This window comes from Amaranthus tricolor, chromosome 10 (genome assembly GCF_026212465.1).
Source record: "Amaranthus tricolor cultivar Red isolate AtriRed21 chromosome 10, ASM2621246v1, whole genome shotgun sequence".
Classification (NCBI taxonomy): Eukaryota; Viridiplantae; Streptophyta; class Magnoliopsida; order Caryophyllales; family Amaranthaceae; genus Amaranthus; species Amaranthus tricolor.
This window is the reverse complement of record NC_080056.1, coordinates 4427122-4445357: the sequence shown is the minus strand read 5'-3', so window position 1 is coordinate 4445357 and position 18236 is coordinate 4427122. Positions and strand designations below refer to the sequence as shown.

General features: G+C 35.0%; 2 protein-coding genes across 2 annotated transcripts; one reads left to right on the top strand and one right to left on the bottom strand.

The window, feature by feature from the left end:
- Window positions 1-506: 506 nt before the first annotated feature.
- LOC130825882 (protein NEDD1) lies at window positions 507-9647 on the bottom strand. The gene is made up of 10 exons (XM_057691333.1): window positions 9334-9647; window positions 9118-9230; window positions 6606-6866; window positions 6411-6521; window positions 5269-5334; window positions 4944-5165; window positions 3323-3868; window positions 1484-1996; window positions 968-1147; window positions 507-860 (listed from the first exon to the last, which is right to left on the bottom strand). The coding sequence occupies exons 1-10, from the start codon at window positions 9482-9484 to the stop codon at window positions 753-755; spliced, it is 2271 nt and encodes a 756-aa protein (XP_057547316.1). The 5' UTR covers window positions 9485-9647; the 3' UTR covers window positions 507-752.
- A 5067-nt stretch (window positions 9648-14714) lies between these two features.
- On the top strand, window positions 14715-18129 carry LOC130826346 (uncharacterized). Its single transcript, XM_057691979.1, has 2 exons — window positions 14715-16166; window positions 17526-18129. The coding sequence occupies exons 1-2, from the start codon at window positions 14927-14929 to the stop codon at window positions 17633-17635; spliced, it is 1350 nt and encodes a 449-aa protein (XP_057547962.1). The 5' UTR covers window positions 14715-14926; the 3' UTR covers window positions 17636-18129.
- Window positions 18130-18236: the final 107 nt, after the last annotated feature.

The window sequence follows — 18236 nt, the reverse complement described above, 5'->3', positions numbered from 1 at the left end:
CTTCGTGAAAATTTAATTCCCAAAATAAGCGTCCGTACATCCAAACTTAGCCTCGGAATAAGTCGCTGTTACTAACAGCGACTTTAAAAAAAAAATTTTTTTTTTTAAGTCGCTGTTAGTAACAGCGACTTAATGCGTTTTAAGTTTTTAATTCTCAGTTACTTTCTCATTCCAACCTACGAGATTAAGGAGTTGACTAGTTAAACTTAAAGTCGTTGTTACTAACGGCGACTTAAGGAGTTGACTGGTCAACTTCATAAGTTGTTGTTAGTAACAGCGACTTATGGCTTTTATTTTATTTTATTTTTTTTGTCTTTCGCTGTTAGTAATAGCGATTTACTCCAAGGCTAGGTTTGGATGTACGGATGCTTATTTTGGAAATTAAGTTTTCACGAAACTTATTTTTGAAATTAAATTGTTGAATAATCTTATTTTATTAAAATTTTCCTCTTCAAACAAACTAATAAAAGCTACATCTTTAGGTTAACATGCATAGGTAGTCACCATTGATTGCTCAATTCAAGGCCAAATAGCTTCATTGAAGACCAAAAGAGGATCATAATATTTTTCACCCGATTCAAACCGTCTACACAAATGCTGGCAACTCACTTTCTCTAGCTATATAAATCACAATTTCCTGGTAAGCTAAGCACAAACACTAAAACAAAAAAATATGTCTTAACTGAAACGACTTGCTCGATGATGCATATATACACCCTCACACACCACCCGAAAATAATAAAAACAAATTTTCAAAGCAATTGGCGAAGCTTTTCATGTTCTTTCTTCAAATCCTGAACTTCTCGCGTAAGTGAATCTAGTCTATCTGTTACCGAATTCATAAAACCCGACATTTCTGTCTGTAAACCAAGGTGAAAAAAGGTTAAGTAAGCAATCGCAAGTCGCAACATTTAATCTTAAGAAAATTGAGTCTAGGGTACAAATGATTCAAGGTCTAATCACATACCTCCTGCATATGAAATTGTCTTAAGATTTCAATGTGGAGGTTCCTTATGTCTTCATGAATTGATTTTTGGAAAGACAATAGAGTTTCTTGAAGTGTATGTTGAAACAATTGAAGGGTGAAGTTAGAGGATCCCTGATGCAAGTCAGCCTGAGGCGTTCTCGGGTGTATATTTGGTGCTCCCTGCGGCAGGAAATGAACACAAGAATCATGGCCAAGGAACATCAAAATCACAAATACTTTTATTAGCATGGATATCAAAATATGGTTTCTCAAAAGAGGGGGGAAAACACGAAACTTCTTTTAAGTATACATCATCATCATCATCATCATCATCATCATCATACCCAGTGTATCCCGCTCATAGGAAAACTATTATCAGGGTCTGGGGAGGGAAGAAAGACGGCGACTCATACCCATAACGGAAATTGCAGTAAAAGAGTCCCTCACCTCAAGAAAAACTTCTATAAGTATACGAGACGTAATAATACAGATAAAGAGCAAGTGGATAATACATACATTAACTGACGGCGGCAATCCTGATTCAACAGCATGTGTAGTATCAGATCTGGCCAATAAACTATTTTGAAGTTCTTCTCTTGTTTCAGATCCGGTTTTCTTCGTTTTAGGAGAACCTAATGCCGCAGATGTGCTTATTCTCTCAGCATAGGTAAATTTTCTAGGTGGATTCAAATATGACGATCCAATAGCTTCAGAATTTGCCTGGCCAGGGACAATTTTTGAGCCAAGATTCCGAGAAAATGCACTAAAGGGAACATGTCCAAACGTTCCAGGTGAATTTTCTTGGCCAGATGATATATCTTGCAATCCACTGAACATTGAAGTCGAAGTACTGCTAGATGTTGTTGGTATACTGAAACGTGTGGACTGGGATACCAGCTGACGAGCATGAGCTAATTTATCTGATAGTCTCTCACCACCCCAAGCTTCTGGAGGAGTAATAGATGAAGAATCGTCACTTCTGGAAGAAGCAATAGGAGTGGAACCTAAAACCGCTGTATGGATGTCATCCTAACAATAAAAGCAGCACTGTTAAATCAATATTCGGAAAATTATATTGTATATATATGTATATATATATATATACACCATGCACTCAAAAGTTAAATATGTCCAGCTATCCTATAGTAGCTAACAATTCTTTGTCACCCGGACTATTCATTTTACCGTATGTAACCGTGTCAAATCCTCAACACTCGGACATGGGTACGAAATTTGGACTCTTGATTTTGGACCAAAATATTGTAGTTTTCCATGATTTAGCTGAGTCGGACTCTCGGACACATACCCGTGTCGGATATGAGTTCCCAAGTCCGGGTAACAAAGGCTGCCATTACTGCTGCAAGTTCGTAACATCACACAATATTTATTACTCTAGTTCGCACATTTTTTTAAATTCAGAAAAAGATGACATTTCATCTAATACACTCCCACTAGCTTCATGTTACCTAAATATACCAACCTTACTCCACCTGGCACCCAGTCGGAATGATGCAAACTCCTCAACTCCTTTTCCCTGACTCATCACTCCCCTTCAATAATTATTTTAGTTAAAACTCTAAAACTTACAATAAAACAAACCTTCCTATTAATAATCATTGCTATTCGTGCCCAACTTTTTATTAGTGGACAGAGAAACAATCAATTCTTATCCAGTGCAGATGACCATGAATAGATAAGCACAAGGCTACAGGAATTTGAGATGATGAATATTACTAAAAAGTTTATCCAGTGACACAGATGGATGCTACAGTCAATAGGGCAGCAGCAATAATGCAAGTAATACATGCGGCAATATGTTACACCAATGCTAAATACAAATGTGTACTAAATACAAACCAATGCTGTGTATAGCTCATACCATTCCTGATGAACTGTAGTTGAAGGAATCACTAATGTGCTTCCAAAGACTTGCGCGTTTTTCGGGTTGCTAGAAATCTTAAGCAGGCATCAAATTATTACTAATACTCAAAAGTGCATGTTACAATGAACCAATGCTCGTTCCTATGGAGCTAAAAACTCATAGTTCTTTGGTTTGGATTATAACAAACCAAAAATCAAGTACACTTCTTATTTACATTAAAATTAAAGATGATGCTTGCTGTCAAGCGTCAACTGGAAACAATCAATATAAGGAGTAAAGGACCCCATAATCACACATAGGTGGGAGCCACTTAGTAGCATAGGGTAAGCAATGTTGTAAACTTGTCTCTTATACTAATAAAGTACGTTGAAAGTACTATCATCACCAGCCACAAGGGACTACCATTCTAAGGACTAGATATTCGATTGCATGCACGTTCCTACAGCCATATAGATGAACGGTAATTTCCATACCTGTTTAGAAGCTGAATCAGGTTTCCAGTCAAATATAGAATGTTTATCAGTGACATTTTCTGAGAGTGGAAACTTCCGATTGGGAAATGTTGGAGAAGATTTTCTATCTCCAAGCAGATCTTTTCTGGAACCATCAGGGTCATGCCATAGCTTATCACGTGAAGGCGTAATAGGCTGAACATCCACTAGTGGGGAGAAAACCTCCATGTCATCCTTGAAATTCATAATACGAGTTGGATGCAATCTTGGCAAAGATCCACCTGTCCACAATGAACTTCTATGAGGCGTTTCCTCTAAAGATGACAAACTATTGTTTGTTGATGATCCAGCACCAATTGCAGCGAAGGTTGATTCGACAGCAGAGGTCGAGCGCCGTGGACCAGACAAAGCTGTTTGTGAAACATTGGATAATGTTGCTGAAGGAAGTGGGTCAGGCATTAAAACTGAATCCTCAACAGCTCCCCCTAATAGAGCAACATCGGCTGAACAATTTTTCTCATTGACAGCTATAGATTTTGATCTTTGCCAGCATAAACTTGTGACAGCCTGATATAATACTAAAGTCAGAGATTCAATCACTTAACAAAAAAGGAATAGAAAAGAAAATTAATTAAATCCTTTCAAAGCATTCCATTCCCTTGTCTAAACTTAGTTGCCCGTATCTGAATCTATCTTAATTCATCTAAGTCACAAAAAAGAACTTAGAAGCCTACATTTCATGAAAAAATAATAATTTTTGACCAAAAGAGCTAGATTTATACATCAATCAATAAGCTCCTAAACACTCAAATAAATCAAGAAACTTCCTCTTATGAAATTTGATTTAATTGACTAACGAGATGGATTTAACGTCAAAACATTTAATTTTGATATTGTCCATGAATTAGTCAATAGCACTCTCAAAGAAATGTTTATGTTTAACTCCTATAGTGGTACAACCAGTAAAACCGATAGCCTCATGGCTTTGACATTGTCCTGATAAACATAACTCCCACTGTCCCAAAGTAATTGCCACGTACAATTTAGGGTCAATTTTGGGACGTTAGGAGGGCGGAGAGGTTTGGAAAAAGAGATTACTTAATGGAAAGGGGTAAAAATATATAGGGTGCTTTGGAAAGAGATAGTATACCCTTTGGCGTCATCGATTTGCTACATCATGGATTTGTGCTCCAATGATGTTTGGTAGAAAATAGTAGAGAAAAACCAAAAAATCGTGGGTGAAAGAAATGTGTGTATAAGATAAAGAGAGAAAATGAGTTTGCAGATGACTGGATGAGATTAGGAGATAGAACGTGCCCTCATTGTCAAATTCAGAAGTGTAGCAAACCGAAAGAGACGCCACAAAAATGAAAGTGTAGCAGCAAATGATGAGGATAGAGATTAACAGTGGCATGGAGAATAATAAAAAAAAAAATCTATGTTTGAATAGGGTTACGTAGGTCAGGCAGTAAGGTTGAAGAGTGAAAACTAGACAACTAAGTAAGCAGGTCAAATATTTCGAGAGCCAATGAAAGGACATTGGGACAATTATTTTGGGATGGAGCCATGGAGGGAGTATTTTACTTATTGGGCAGCACAATATTACACCCAAGCTTAAGTAATAATAAAACAGTAAAATTACCTCAGAACTTCCATAAGCACGAAGAACGGTGAAAGGTTGAGGCTTTCCACGTACGTCATAAAATACCACACGGCCATTGCTTGTTCCAGCAGCCAATATCAAGCCATCTTCTCTAAAAGCCAATGAAGAAAAGGGGGCTTCATAAGAAGTGCAAAACAGGGACCGTTTCACACCTGAGTCGAAAGTATACAGCTTTTTATCGAGACCAACAGTAGCAATTACCTGCATCAAAAACAGACAATTTCCATTTCAGCTTAATCAAATTTAATGTCTCAAAATTTGTGGGAAGCTTCAGAAACAACATTTCAGAACAATGTAATCGCACCTTATCATTTGAAGGAGAGAAGCTAAGCCCAGCAGTTGGTGCTGAATGCTGCTTTAACCAAGAGACCTATGAAATACAACAGGTAAACATATCAAACTAAGCAAAGCATAAGAGAATATGCATCATTGAACATGGAAGAGACTATACTAGACGTATATGTAAAAATTCTGCCTCCCTACTCACTCCACTTTTACCCCACTTCAACTCCACTCCCCACTCACCCCAAGATATGCATCATTAAACACAGAAGAGATTATATTAGACGTATATTTAAAGCATCTCAAGTACCCAGCACAAACATGCTTTAGTAAAAGGTTCTAGATTTCATTAAGATACTCAAAAGTCTATCATCATAAAGTTTATAATCTGAACCCTTCAGAGTCCATTCTGAATTCATACAGCAAGCCCATCCTAGATTACATCAACTAATAAATGACAGCTTAAACCTCAAATTCCCTGCTCTTTTCGCCTCAGTTTGCTGGATATCAACATGACAGTTGCAGGTGTTTCTCAAGAAACACAGAATCATGCGCATGGACTAATGGACTCAGATCATTAGTTTAATTCAATGGCTAATTTGGTACAGGGTAAATGAATAATTTATGATTTAATAGTGTCTAAGCCATCCCCGAGTGTAAGAATTTAATATCTATAAACTAAAGGCTATACTCCGGGTGTTCTCTCGGTTACAGCTTACACCAATGAATATGCCAGCCAAGCAAAATGAGAGACTAGATTAAAAAGGTAACCAAAACTCTTATTATACTTTTGAACTCAATAGGTGTCTAGCAATGCTTTACTGCAGATCTAGGGTTTTCAACAATAAACTAGTTCTGAAATTAGCTTAAATGGCGAGTAGCACATTAAGGCACGAAGACAGGTGAAGGCACTAGCATTTGGGAGTGAGGCACCACGAAAGAGCCAAAAAAAAATCAGAATTTATAGATTATATTACACAAAACAACATAATACACTTATAACAATTGCATATTGACAAGGTAAAGCGTAATTTGTTACTTCGTAACGATAAAAGAAAAAGTACTAATAAAAAACTTTTTGCAACATACTAATTACACAATCAAGAGTCAAAACATGAATATAAAAAAAATATGATCACATAGTAAGGGTTTATGACTTCAAACCTTTGGACTTTGACTTTTAGCAGTTGCATCCCACAAATGCACAGAGCCGTCGTCACCAGCTGTAGCCAAGAGAGAGCGGCTAACCCATGAATAATCAAGAACTCTTAACACCTGATCTTAACATCCAATACACTAGCATTTAGCACAGTTAAAAAAAGGTTCTTTACAATGACAAACAAAAAATATTGAACCAACCTGTCCATGAGGATCCTTCAATTCAGTAGCTTTAGCACCAGAGACAAGGTTGTGAACAATAAGATTCCCATCCAAACTAACGGAGGCCAAGTGCTCATCCTTGCAATTATACATTGCACTCGATATTGAGCCAGTGTGACCTCTCAACCATTTGATACAACGCTTCCTTTGTAAGTCCCATATCCTCACAACTTTACCACTTCCTCCAGAACACAAGTATCTAGAGCTTTTGTTGCTGAAGTTTATGGATGATATAGCCTCCTGCACAAGATTTTAAACTTAAGCAAAATAAAGGTTTTGGATAAGAACAAGCAAACAATTTTTGAAATTAGTTGTGCATACATAAAAAGGAAACAACACAGAGACTAACTATAAGGTTGTGACTTGTGAAGGATGCCAAAAATAACATTTCATTACCCCAAATGTCATTAGGTAGCTCCCACTAAGCAGGGTTTTAGGGAAACTTGATGTATACAATATTTAATATGACTCAAGAAATGTTTTCATAAGCCAAACCTCTCTTTTAGCCAAATTAGTCTGCATCCATATCCAAATATGCAATTTATATAAAAAATCTTCCACAAAACGACATCCATAGCTCAACAAGAGTGACTTATGGTTGCCCAATATACTAAGAAAACTATTCCTTGTCACCTCATATATGTCTAAAATGGCAATTAGATGCCATATTGACTAATATTTAGGTTTTTGACCTGGCAATTGCTTCAAACACCCAAAACATATAGTTTTGTAGATAAAATGGATTCAAACGTTACTGGTTCAGGAAGGTTTTCTCTTGCTTACTACCTAGGCCAAACTAAAAGAAGAAAACACATACATATAGATTATGTTACTTGGACTCGGGTACTGATATCGGATATTGGTAAGTGTCACATACGTCTAAATATTCAATTTTACGCCTAAATAGTAGGTATTTATTTAAAAAAAACATGGATCTCGATCATAATGCGTTTGGTTGTATTTCAAAGTCAACGCGAAAATTTGACAAGCTCATTATACATCATTTAAAAGCCATGTAGAGATTGACACCGACCATTCATATCATACACTCAAACCCAACTTATATATGATCGGAACAAGTAGCTCAAATTGGAGGATTGACACATGGTTATGCAAAATTTAAAAGATATACAATAGACACCGACCATTCACATCATAGTACAAAAACAAAGCCGTGTCGCATCGCATCGGCCGTATTATAAAGATTTTCAAAAAAATGAAAAAATATTTCCCGCATGGTAAAAAATGGTGTTTTTGGTCATTTCAGAGAATATTTTCATATTTTCTACGATAACTGGCATTATGATAACACATCATTCTCGTTACGCCACATCATGTCGCTACCGCAATCACAATCGTTACCACAATTTTGTACTATGCTTTCGATTCGACTCTGGTGAACAATCAAAATTAGCTATGCACATAAGCTCCATGGAAGCCCAACTTTACATGAATTTATATATAGTGAGTGGAAAACACATCATATCCATGTTGATGCAACATGCAAAACAGCTACGTCTTTGTTATACTTGATTTTAAGTTTGTCCAACAAACGCTTACTTTAGGAAATGAGGATTTCGGAGGAGTAAAGAACCATGATATGACACCATCTAAAGCACAACGTTAAGTCCTAGCCAACCTTCTAGTACATTACGAGATCTCAAATCAAATAAAACGTCCAAGCGTCAACCATGCCTATCAGCCTATGTAATATGTTTATATCCCCATGCACAACTAAACAATACTTAGCTACAAGGGGTTGGTCAAATAAATACTACTTATAGTTGCAGCCAAATATGCATCATTTGACCTCGAATTCTAACCTATTAAAATAAACATGGCCAATGATTACCAAATTACTACCAGATTGGCAAATTGGACTTGCGCCCTGAGCAATAAACCAACCCCCAGTAATTTTAATTATGTCTTCAACACCAAGGTTCGAAAATTTCCAACTAGTAACATTTTTTTTATGTCATAATGGATCCTTATTAAACTATTAAAAGTTAAAACAATCATATATCCTAGCCTAATCACATTAGCTCAAGCAACTCATTGAATATAACAGTATTCTTCTCCTATAATTCCTCAGGTCCTCTTTTTTCATCTTTTTGTTCATAAGAATAGGTCACTCAAAAGTCATATACAAGAAGTAAAGCCGTTAGTGTCGTTCCCAAAAAACAACAGAGAAACCAAATCCAAACACATTCAGGGAAACTTACAATCAAAAAATGCAAAATAAGCAATTTATAACCCCCAAAAATTATAATCACAAAGATGGAAAACTAGATAGTCCTACAACATTTTTAAACCATTTACACTCAATTCCAACTCTATTTCCCTTCAATAACCCCTAATTAAAACACAATATCCGCCTCAAAATTAAACGTACTTCTAAAACACAAACTATCAACCACCCACCCACCCCTCAAATTTTTGAAAAGTTTCAAAAATTAAATCAAAAAGAGATCAATAGGAAAAGTATAATAACCTCAACATTGTCCCCGGATTCAGAGCCTGTAAGAGGAATAGTCCCCATACTCTGCCCATTTTTTTGCCACAAGGTTATCTTTTTGTCATCACCAGCACTTGCAATTACCAAATCTGAGCAAACCCACAAAAGAAAAATGAAACAAATCAGATATTCATACAGCAAGATAAAATTTAAAGAAACGAATCAAAAGAAAAAGAATTCGGATTTTGTAACTGGTATGGTTCCATTTGACGGAATTAACTTGAAAACCCGGCGATGGAGTATAACTGAGAGTGCAAGGATCGCCTGACGTAACGGAGAGATCGAAAAGCTTAACGGTGTCACCTGCACTTGCCGCTAACAATTCCATTTCCGCGAACTTCATTGAATCAACAATGGCGGAAAAAGGAGCAAAAGGGTACTAAAGAAAGAGGAAGGGTGAGAGTGGGAGTGTATACCAATTTTTCAATTTAGACTTTTTTTGAATTTTGAAATCGCCTACTCTCTTCTAGCCCCAAACAATGTTTACAAAACTAACTTAATAATACAAATTTTACTGGATGAACAATAAACAAGATAGCAAATGGACTTGATTGTTAACGTTGATGGTGAAAATCGAATTTTTATCGTAATTAGTTCTAACTCATTGATATTTTTAGTTGTTTAATGTTTAACATGTTATTTTGAATGTTAAAATCAACAATTTAGATATTAAAACACTCGGTTGTATAAAAGAATTACTTTTGACTTGTCTCGTGGCGAACATACCATCGGCGAAGCCACACCGGGGGCTGGCAGAGGCTCGACCCCTTTACCAAAAATACGATCCTTTGTAATTTTGGCTTTGGCTCCCCTTAATAATATATTGTACAATTATAACAAAAATTAGTATAGATCAATGGTTGAGATAACATATTTATAACTTAAGGTTAATGGATCAAACTCAAATTTGAACTATTATTTTTTAGTAGACTAATAAATTTAATCAATACTATAAAGTCATTACTATTTATCTTTCATAATTTCACATTCATCGGTTTTTAGAGTGTATGTTTATATCTTTGCTATCTTAAGTATATGGAGTAAAAAACACTTTTTTTTTCAAAAGTAGTGATTATAGGGAAGTTTCAACTCTATTTGTTAAATACAATTTTTGCTATAACATTTCAGACTATATGATTTTAGAATTTTCATAATTTAACTAGTTTTATATAATAAATAATTTGTTAATATATCGACAAATTGGCCCCCTAACTCGAAATCTTAACATCACCCTTGATTCATATCAGTATCTCTCAAAAGAATTACTACTGGCTTATAGTCATAGCCACGGTCCGATTCAGAGCGATTTTGATCTAATTACGGTTCTATTCATGTTTGGTTTTGATTTCACTTTAGATGAGTTTTGAGTCGAACGATTTGAAACAAATCTCTTTTATATGATGTGGATGGTGTGGACAATGCCATTTTCAGATACTAAAGAACTAATCATATGTGATTTTGGTTTGATTTTGATTCATCCTAATCAACATTGATTTAACTTGTTGCACTAAATAAATTTTTAAGAAATAATGGATCTAAAAACATATATAAGCATACTATTAATAAAATTCGACTAAAATCATATTTTTTCTCTAAGAAAGTAAAATAAGATTCGACTTCTTAATTTTACTTTTTTTATGGTCCTAATGAGAAAAATCAAATACTCCTTATTTTCTCTTATTTTTCTATATTTGTATATAAATATATCTCAGATTTACATCATGTAGAAATTTAGAAGAACATACAAAAAGACTAAAAAATTCTCAAATTTTAACTACAAATATTATAGAAAATTAGAGATTCTAGTCATCTTCCTTCAACGTTAGTTAAGATGAAAGATTTGGTGAGGAACCAAGAACAGAGGTGGCGAACAAGGGAGAGGGCCATAAGAAAATCGAAACTCGTGAAAAAGAAGGTTGTGCCTATAACAATTAGAGAGAATAAGAGATATTTAGATCGGATTTTAGAGTTTTCAATCTTTCTAATTCGTTGTTCTTTTAAAAAAAGAAAAGAAACATTTGAAATTGCCTTATTTGACCTATTTCTCAAGTCGGTCTATTTATAGTTTTGATTGATTGAACTGATTCGGTGCTTAAATCAATTTGAAATTAGTCCACGAACCCTTATATGATGAAGTATATAGGTCATTTGGCAAGTTGGGATGTGCATATGATAACTTGGATTTGAGACTTCATAGAAAATATTTTATTGAAACTTAGAGTAATTTTATTTTCATGCCCTTATTCGATATGTATGAATATGATGGGAGATTAAATTAAAATCTACTTTCATTTCAAAGTTGCCAAAATTTATGGATCAAAAGATTACTTATGAAAACAAAAATTAAAACAATTTAAAATGTTAAATAAGAATAATTTTTAAGAATGAAGAGCGTATTTACTATCTAAATATAACAACTACTTTCTTCGTTTCCATTAATATAGCCACAAGGAATATTGTATTTAAGGAAAAAGAAATTTGTATATGATTCTTTATGGATATCTATCAACAAGTTAAAATGAAGTATATTCATATGAGATTTTACTCTATTAGATTTGTCTAGATAGTAACAAAATTTATTACATGCTTTTTACAAGTTTCTATGAAATGCATTAATAAGTACTGAGACTCAAATGTATGTTACGAAAACTATGAAAAAAGCATATGTGAACGTCGAAAAGAAATGACTTTTTTGTATTACAATTTTATAGAGTAGTTAGAGATAAGAATAACACAAATTCTATTCTTGTATGAGACAGTCTCATTGTAACTCGTGAGATATATCTTACACTTTGATCAAATAACCCAATAATAAAAACTTTTAACATATTGACTTTTTATTTTGTGGTCGTCTTCCTATAAGACGGTCTCGCACAAGATGTGCATAAAAGGTAATATGTAGTAAAAAAAAGTAATACTTCTTCGATTAAAACAGAGTCTATTCCCAAAATATGGCTTAAAAAAAAATAATTCCCACTTTGCATTATTTGGGAAAGTATTTCCCACAATACCGTCCACGTGGAAAATTTAATTTTTTTTTTTCAGATAAAACCGCCATCTCAAGTGGCGGTTTGGTCCAGGTAAACCGCCACTTCATGTGGCGGTTTGCTTGTGACTTGATTTTTTTTTTTTCTTTGCCTTAATTTTTTTTTTCTTTCATTTTAAAATAGTGAACGCAACATGCATTAAACTAGTTCAATACCATCTATTCCATAATAATCAATTACGAACCGGCTTGTTTTGAAAAAAATAATTATGAAACTAATGCAAATATATATTACAATTATGGAAACTCATACAAGAAGTTCAAGTCGTATAAGAATATACAAAGCTTGTTAAACTACAACCCCCGACCCCTTTTGTTTTGCACACCGGTCGATGAGATGGTGTGAACTCGTCAACCTCCGCTACTGGGCCCGGCATCGCCATGATCGCTGAAACATACATAAGTGTTATAAAAATCATTTAAATATTATCAGATTCAACATGTTGTTACAAAATTTAAAAAAAAAACATACTTTGTTGACCTTCGAGAGCATGTTTTCTTATTATGACCACTACATCCATAAAAGGTACACGAGTTACGAGGACGCGTCAACGGTGCATCCATTTCGTTCCGTATACGAGTTGATCGCGGACGACCCTTTGCACGCTTCGTTGAGGGATCTGGAACAACTGTAGGACCATTCCAAGGATCGCAAGTGAACATGTCTGGAACGGGCATGAAAGACTTCTTATATGTCGATACGTATTTTGTAGTGCGAAATGAAGGGTCCACAAAAGCATCGTACGATATGTTACGAGCTCGACATACTGCAAGAACATGTGAGCACGGTAACTTGAAGATGGTTGGTTTCTGACATGTGCATGATGTTGCTGTGAGGTCAACCATGTAGGATTTTTCACCTTTTCCTGCTATCCTATTGCCACAACCAGTGGTGACCTCGAATGTCATCCTAACTAATGAAGTGATTGGGAGTGACCTGGCCCCTTTCATAACGCCGTTGAACGCTTCAGACATGTTTGTAGTTCTCACTCCATATCGATGCCCACCGTCATGAATCAAAGTCCATTGGCGCTCGGGAATAGAACCATTCACTAAGTACTTGTAAGGCGATTCATGTAGAAATTATACTTCCGAATCTTTGTCTGTTCAGAAGCTTTTCCAAATAAGTTCTTAACCGCTATGTTTTTAAACTTCTTATGCACGTTTGAAGCTAGATGACGTTTACAAAACCGATGGAATGTATATGGTTCTTCCCAACCTTTTCCAACTCTGTTCATTGCATGTAAAATTCCCTTGTGACGATCAGATATAACACATAAGCCGTCCCTCTTAGTGACATAATGCCTTATACAATCCAAGAACCAACTCCATGTGTCGTTGCTCTCTCCCTCCACAACGGCAAAGGCAAGTGGGAACAACTAAGAATTTGCATCTATGGACAATACCAATCATTAGTGTGCCTCTGTACTTTCCGTACAAATGTGTACCATCTATAGAAATAAGGGGACGACAGTGGGGAAAACCCTTAATGGATGGTCCGAAAGCCCAGAAAATTCGCTGAAACATCACTTTGGTAGGATCCATTGTCGGTTGGACTTCCCATTGCACCACTGTTCCTGGATTAGATTGCATTAATGCTTGCAGGTACCTTGGAAGCTCCTCAAAGGACACATCATAGACTTTGCTAACAAACACCTCAAAAGTCGTATTTTGACGATGGATAAACATCACTGTATTTAATCCTCCATTATACCCAACATCGGATCCAGTATAACTTACTTCCCCACCCCAATACACTATAACGGGATAATGATCCATATTCTGCAAATACAAAGTAATAAACTTTGATTGAAGCATATCATCAAACACTTTATATGCATACAAACCAAATCCTAAAATTCAACTACAAATGTGTAAAATGTAAGCTTATATCATGAAAACAAGAGAATATAAATTACCAACAACGTATTTATAACTTCAATTGACAACAATAATGAACAAAAAAACAATTTGCATATTGAAAAAAAATTAGGGTTGTTATTCATACCTTAAATGAGGTTGAAAATGATCTACTACACAAGGAAAGGATGGGAATGTAGTTGATTAGTTTAGTTGAATGAGAGGAATTGTATATTTGAAGTAAATGAGAGTGAATAAATTTTTTTTTTAAGCAAAAACAAGAGCAGCAGCCACGAAGATGCAAAGAGGAATAAGAAATGCAGTGAACAACTCGAAGCTGATGTTTTGTACTGCTACAAAACCGCCACTTCAAGTGGTGGTTTACCCAATTTTTTTATTTTTTTTTAAAAAAAAAAAAAAATTACCAAACCGCCATTTCATCTGGCGATTTTCTTCAATTCCCTAAACAAAACCGCTACCTCAAGTAGCAGTTATATTAAAAATAAAAAAAAAAAAATTTTAAATTAATCCTACGTGGACGGTAAAATGGAAATTACTTTCCCATTTTAAGGAAAGTGGGAATTATTTTTTTATTTTGCAATATTGTGGAAACCCTCATTAAAACATGACTAGATTTAAATGGAGGAGCTTTTATAAACCACATGCCATGCCACTTTGGAAATTAAACCTTTTCTCATTTCATGTTCCATTTCCATCCACCAAAATTCATCACAAATCAATCAACCAAGCCCTTTAATTGCCCAAGAACCCTTATATAAACCCTTTCAAATTCAATTCTTGTACATTTGCTTTTGCATACTTCTGTAATTGAATTGATTTTTCCATTTCTTGCTCCTCCTCCAACTGTCCTGCTCTGAAATGGCTGAAGAATCACCATTGTTGCCTTCTGAGAACTCTCCCCTAACCCTCAAACGCCGAATCGCCGATTGCGTTTCTTCCTTGAAACTGCCTCTTAATCATACTTCTTCTTTGGAACCTAAATCTTTAAATTCTCAAGCGGGTACTGAACCCGCCCAAGAAACTAAAATCTCCCCAAAGAAGCCCAAGTTTTTATCTGCTCTTACAGGTGAGAGTGAATTTAGTGATGAATATCTTGATGGTAAAGTTGAAATTCAAGATGGGTTTTGTGTCAAACAGTTTGGTAATGAATTTGAATTGGGGGAAAATATTGAGGGTCTTGATCAAAATGAGGCGGTAATTGATGACTTTCTTGAAAATTCTTGTGTAACTGTTGGATTGTGTGGTACTTCAAATGAGGGTTCTGAGAATCAATCCTCAAATGATTCTGACTCTGTTGAATTGAGTGGTTCTTCAAATGAAGGTTTTGAGAATCAATCTCCAAATGATTCTGACTTTGTGGAATTGGGTGGTTCTTCAAATGAGGGTTCTGAGAATCAATCTTTAACTGGGTCTGAAATTCTTGACATGAGTTGTTCTTCAAATGAAGGGTCTGAGAATCAATCTCCAAATGATTCTTACATTGCTGAATTATGTGGTTCTTTAAATGAAGGTTCTGAGAATCAATCTCCAAATGGGTCTGCAATTCTTGAATTGGGTTGTAATTCAAAGGAGTTTTCTGAGAATCAATCTTCCAAGGATAGTGAAATTGCTGAAACTGAAACACATTTTGAGAAAAAACATGAGAATTTTGATGGGTTCTTGAAAAAATTTGAAAAGAACAAAGATTTAACAAGTTCTTTAACTATTGAGGTATTTGATGAAACTGCTGTTCTTGATGTTGTAAAAGTTGAAAAGAAGAAAAATAGAAGAAGGGCTAAGACATTTAATACAAGAAAGACTGCTTTAATTAGTGTTTCTTCAAGAAATGTTAATGGGAAATTTGTGTATTCTAGGCATGAAATGGAAAGACTGAGATATGTGAATATTAGAAGTCAGAAGAAGTTTTGGCAAGAAGTTTGCAATGGGTTTTCTGCTATTGTGAAGAAGGAGTATGGTGAATTGGGTAGTTCTAAGCTTCATAAGCATGGAGTGTCAATCTCTGATAATCATCTATTTGGTGGCAAGAAGAATTATACTAATGGAGGATTTTCAGGTTTTTGCTCAAATGGCTTCAACAACAATAACCATGGACTTTTGGGTATATTCTTTCTTCTCCCTTTGATTATTGTTTAATGGGATTATAGTCTTTGGATGTTTAGTTAGTCATGTTCAATCTTGTGCTATTATCATTGAGATACTGGTGTTTATGTTTTTCTTGATGATTGATTGATGTCATTTTTTGTGTGTTTTATCATGATTTAGTGACTACTGCCCTCTTTCATTTATGGTGTCAAATGGTGGTAATGGAAACGAGTTTTAGTGTTAATTTTGATGAAATGGAATGAAGCTCTTATCGTTTAACATGTTTTTTCTTTACAATTGCCTACTACCATCTATGCCTACTCGGACTCTTCATTTTGGTCCATGTACTTGTGTCCTATCCTTGATGCTCCAACATTGGTGTGGCACTTAGACACTTCATTTTAGGCTTAAAATTGAATATTTAGATGTATCCGACACTTGTGCATGTACCAATATCCGACATTAGTTGTTGAGTCCAAATAATATAGATTACCATATAATACCAATAAATGGTAATGGATGAGAATGAATTTTGCGAAGAAAATAACTATTTAGTAGTACAAGCATATCTTTAAACCATGCTCTGTATTGGAAGTTCACATATTACTACGTTTTTCTTAAAGTGATTATTGAGACTTTTTTTCGTCGTAAATCAGTAAACTCGATTTTGTTGCTACACAAATTTGCACTTAGAGTTTGTTTGTGTTTTCCCTCGAGTTTCATGCTCTTTATTCTTGAACTTGAAACACCATTCTTTCGTAGCGATATAACATGATAGTTGTATGTTTACATGTGGAATATGTTTTCTAGATTATCCGCTCTTGTGAATTCCCTTGTGTTTATCCTGATTACCTCTTTATACCTTTTGCTCCAATGGCATCAGTTCAATTCAGTGTACATTAACTTTTGGGCTTGTGTAATTTTGAGCTTACAGCCCTGTTTTGTGGAGCTTCCCTAAGAGACTCATATCAGTTCAGTTTAAAAAATCTTTTGATCAAGACGTGTGTGACTCAGTTATGTTGGAAAATAACCCATATGTGATCCCACATCGAAGAATTAGAGAGAGGTTGACTAACATATATACTAAATGGGCTACTCATCCTAATACCAATAGTGTGTCTTTTTCTGCTATATGTTTTCATCTTCTCTCGGATGATCTTATAACACGTTTTTTTCAGGGGAAGGCGGTGACATAGGTTTTTAAGTTTGTAATGTTTTTTGTGCCATCATGTTCGGTCTCTCACGTTGATTATTTGTTCATATAGTTGATCCTATATGTTAGATCTTCCTTTCTTGTTGCCCCGTGCCTGCTCAATCATCTACGGCTTTTCTCTGTGGTTGTATCGATTTGATGGGTCGTTTTCTGTTGTCCCAGGTTTGGCTGCTCCAAAGGGAAAATGCAATTATCCAACTGTTTTAATCCCAAAACAAAAGAAGATAACTACCTGCATTGGTAATGGCCGTCTAGTTGACATCAAATTTTGATACTTGATAGTGTGTAGTTCAAGTTGTATATACCACTGGTATATGGTGTAGTGTTTGGGATTGTGTTGTACACAAAACTAATTCTTTTGTAGAGAATGTCTTAATAAAATTTGTTGATGATTACACGAGTATTAATTTCTTGGTTTCTACTATCTTTTGTATTTGTCACATACGCTATGTAAACTATACTTTCGGTGATTTTGAGGGTAGACTGTGATCAACCTTTGCGAGCCCATGAATGGAACAACGATAAGACTATACTTTGAGCAAATGGTATCATTTGCTGTAACCTCTGTATCTTTATTGATAATATCGTCAAACCCTTCCTAGACTTTGATCATATTTTTTTGAGTGGAATATATTGGATATAATGATGATTTAACCCAATCGTACTTAGTAAAGTGAGTTCAAATTAGATTGACAAATTAGATCAGAATTATGATTTAAAACTTAAACTAAACAAATTGAATTAAAATGTTTTTTATCGGTTAATACATTATTCGAACACAATTTCGACCTGACGGTTCCGACTATAGTGGAAAGCATCAATCATCAATAACAATGAAACATGAACAACAATTTCCATTTCCCAAACATAAAT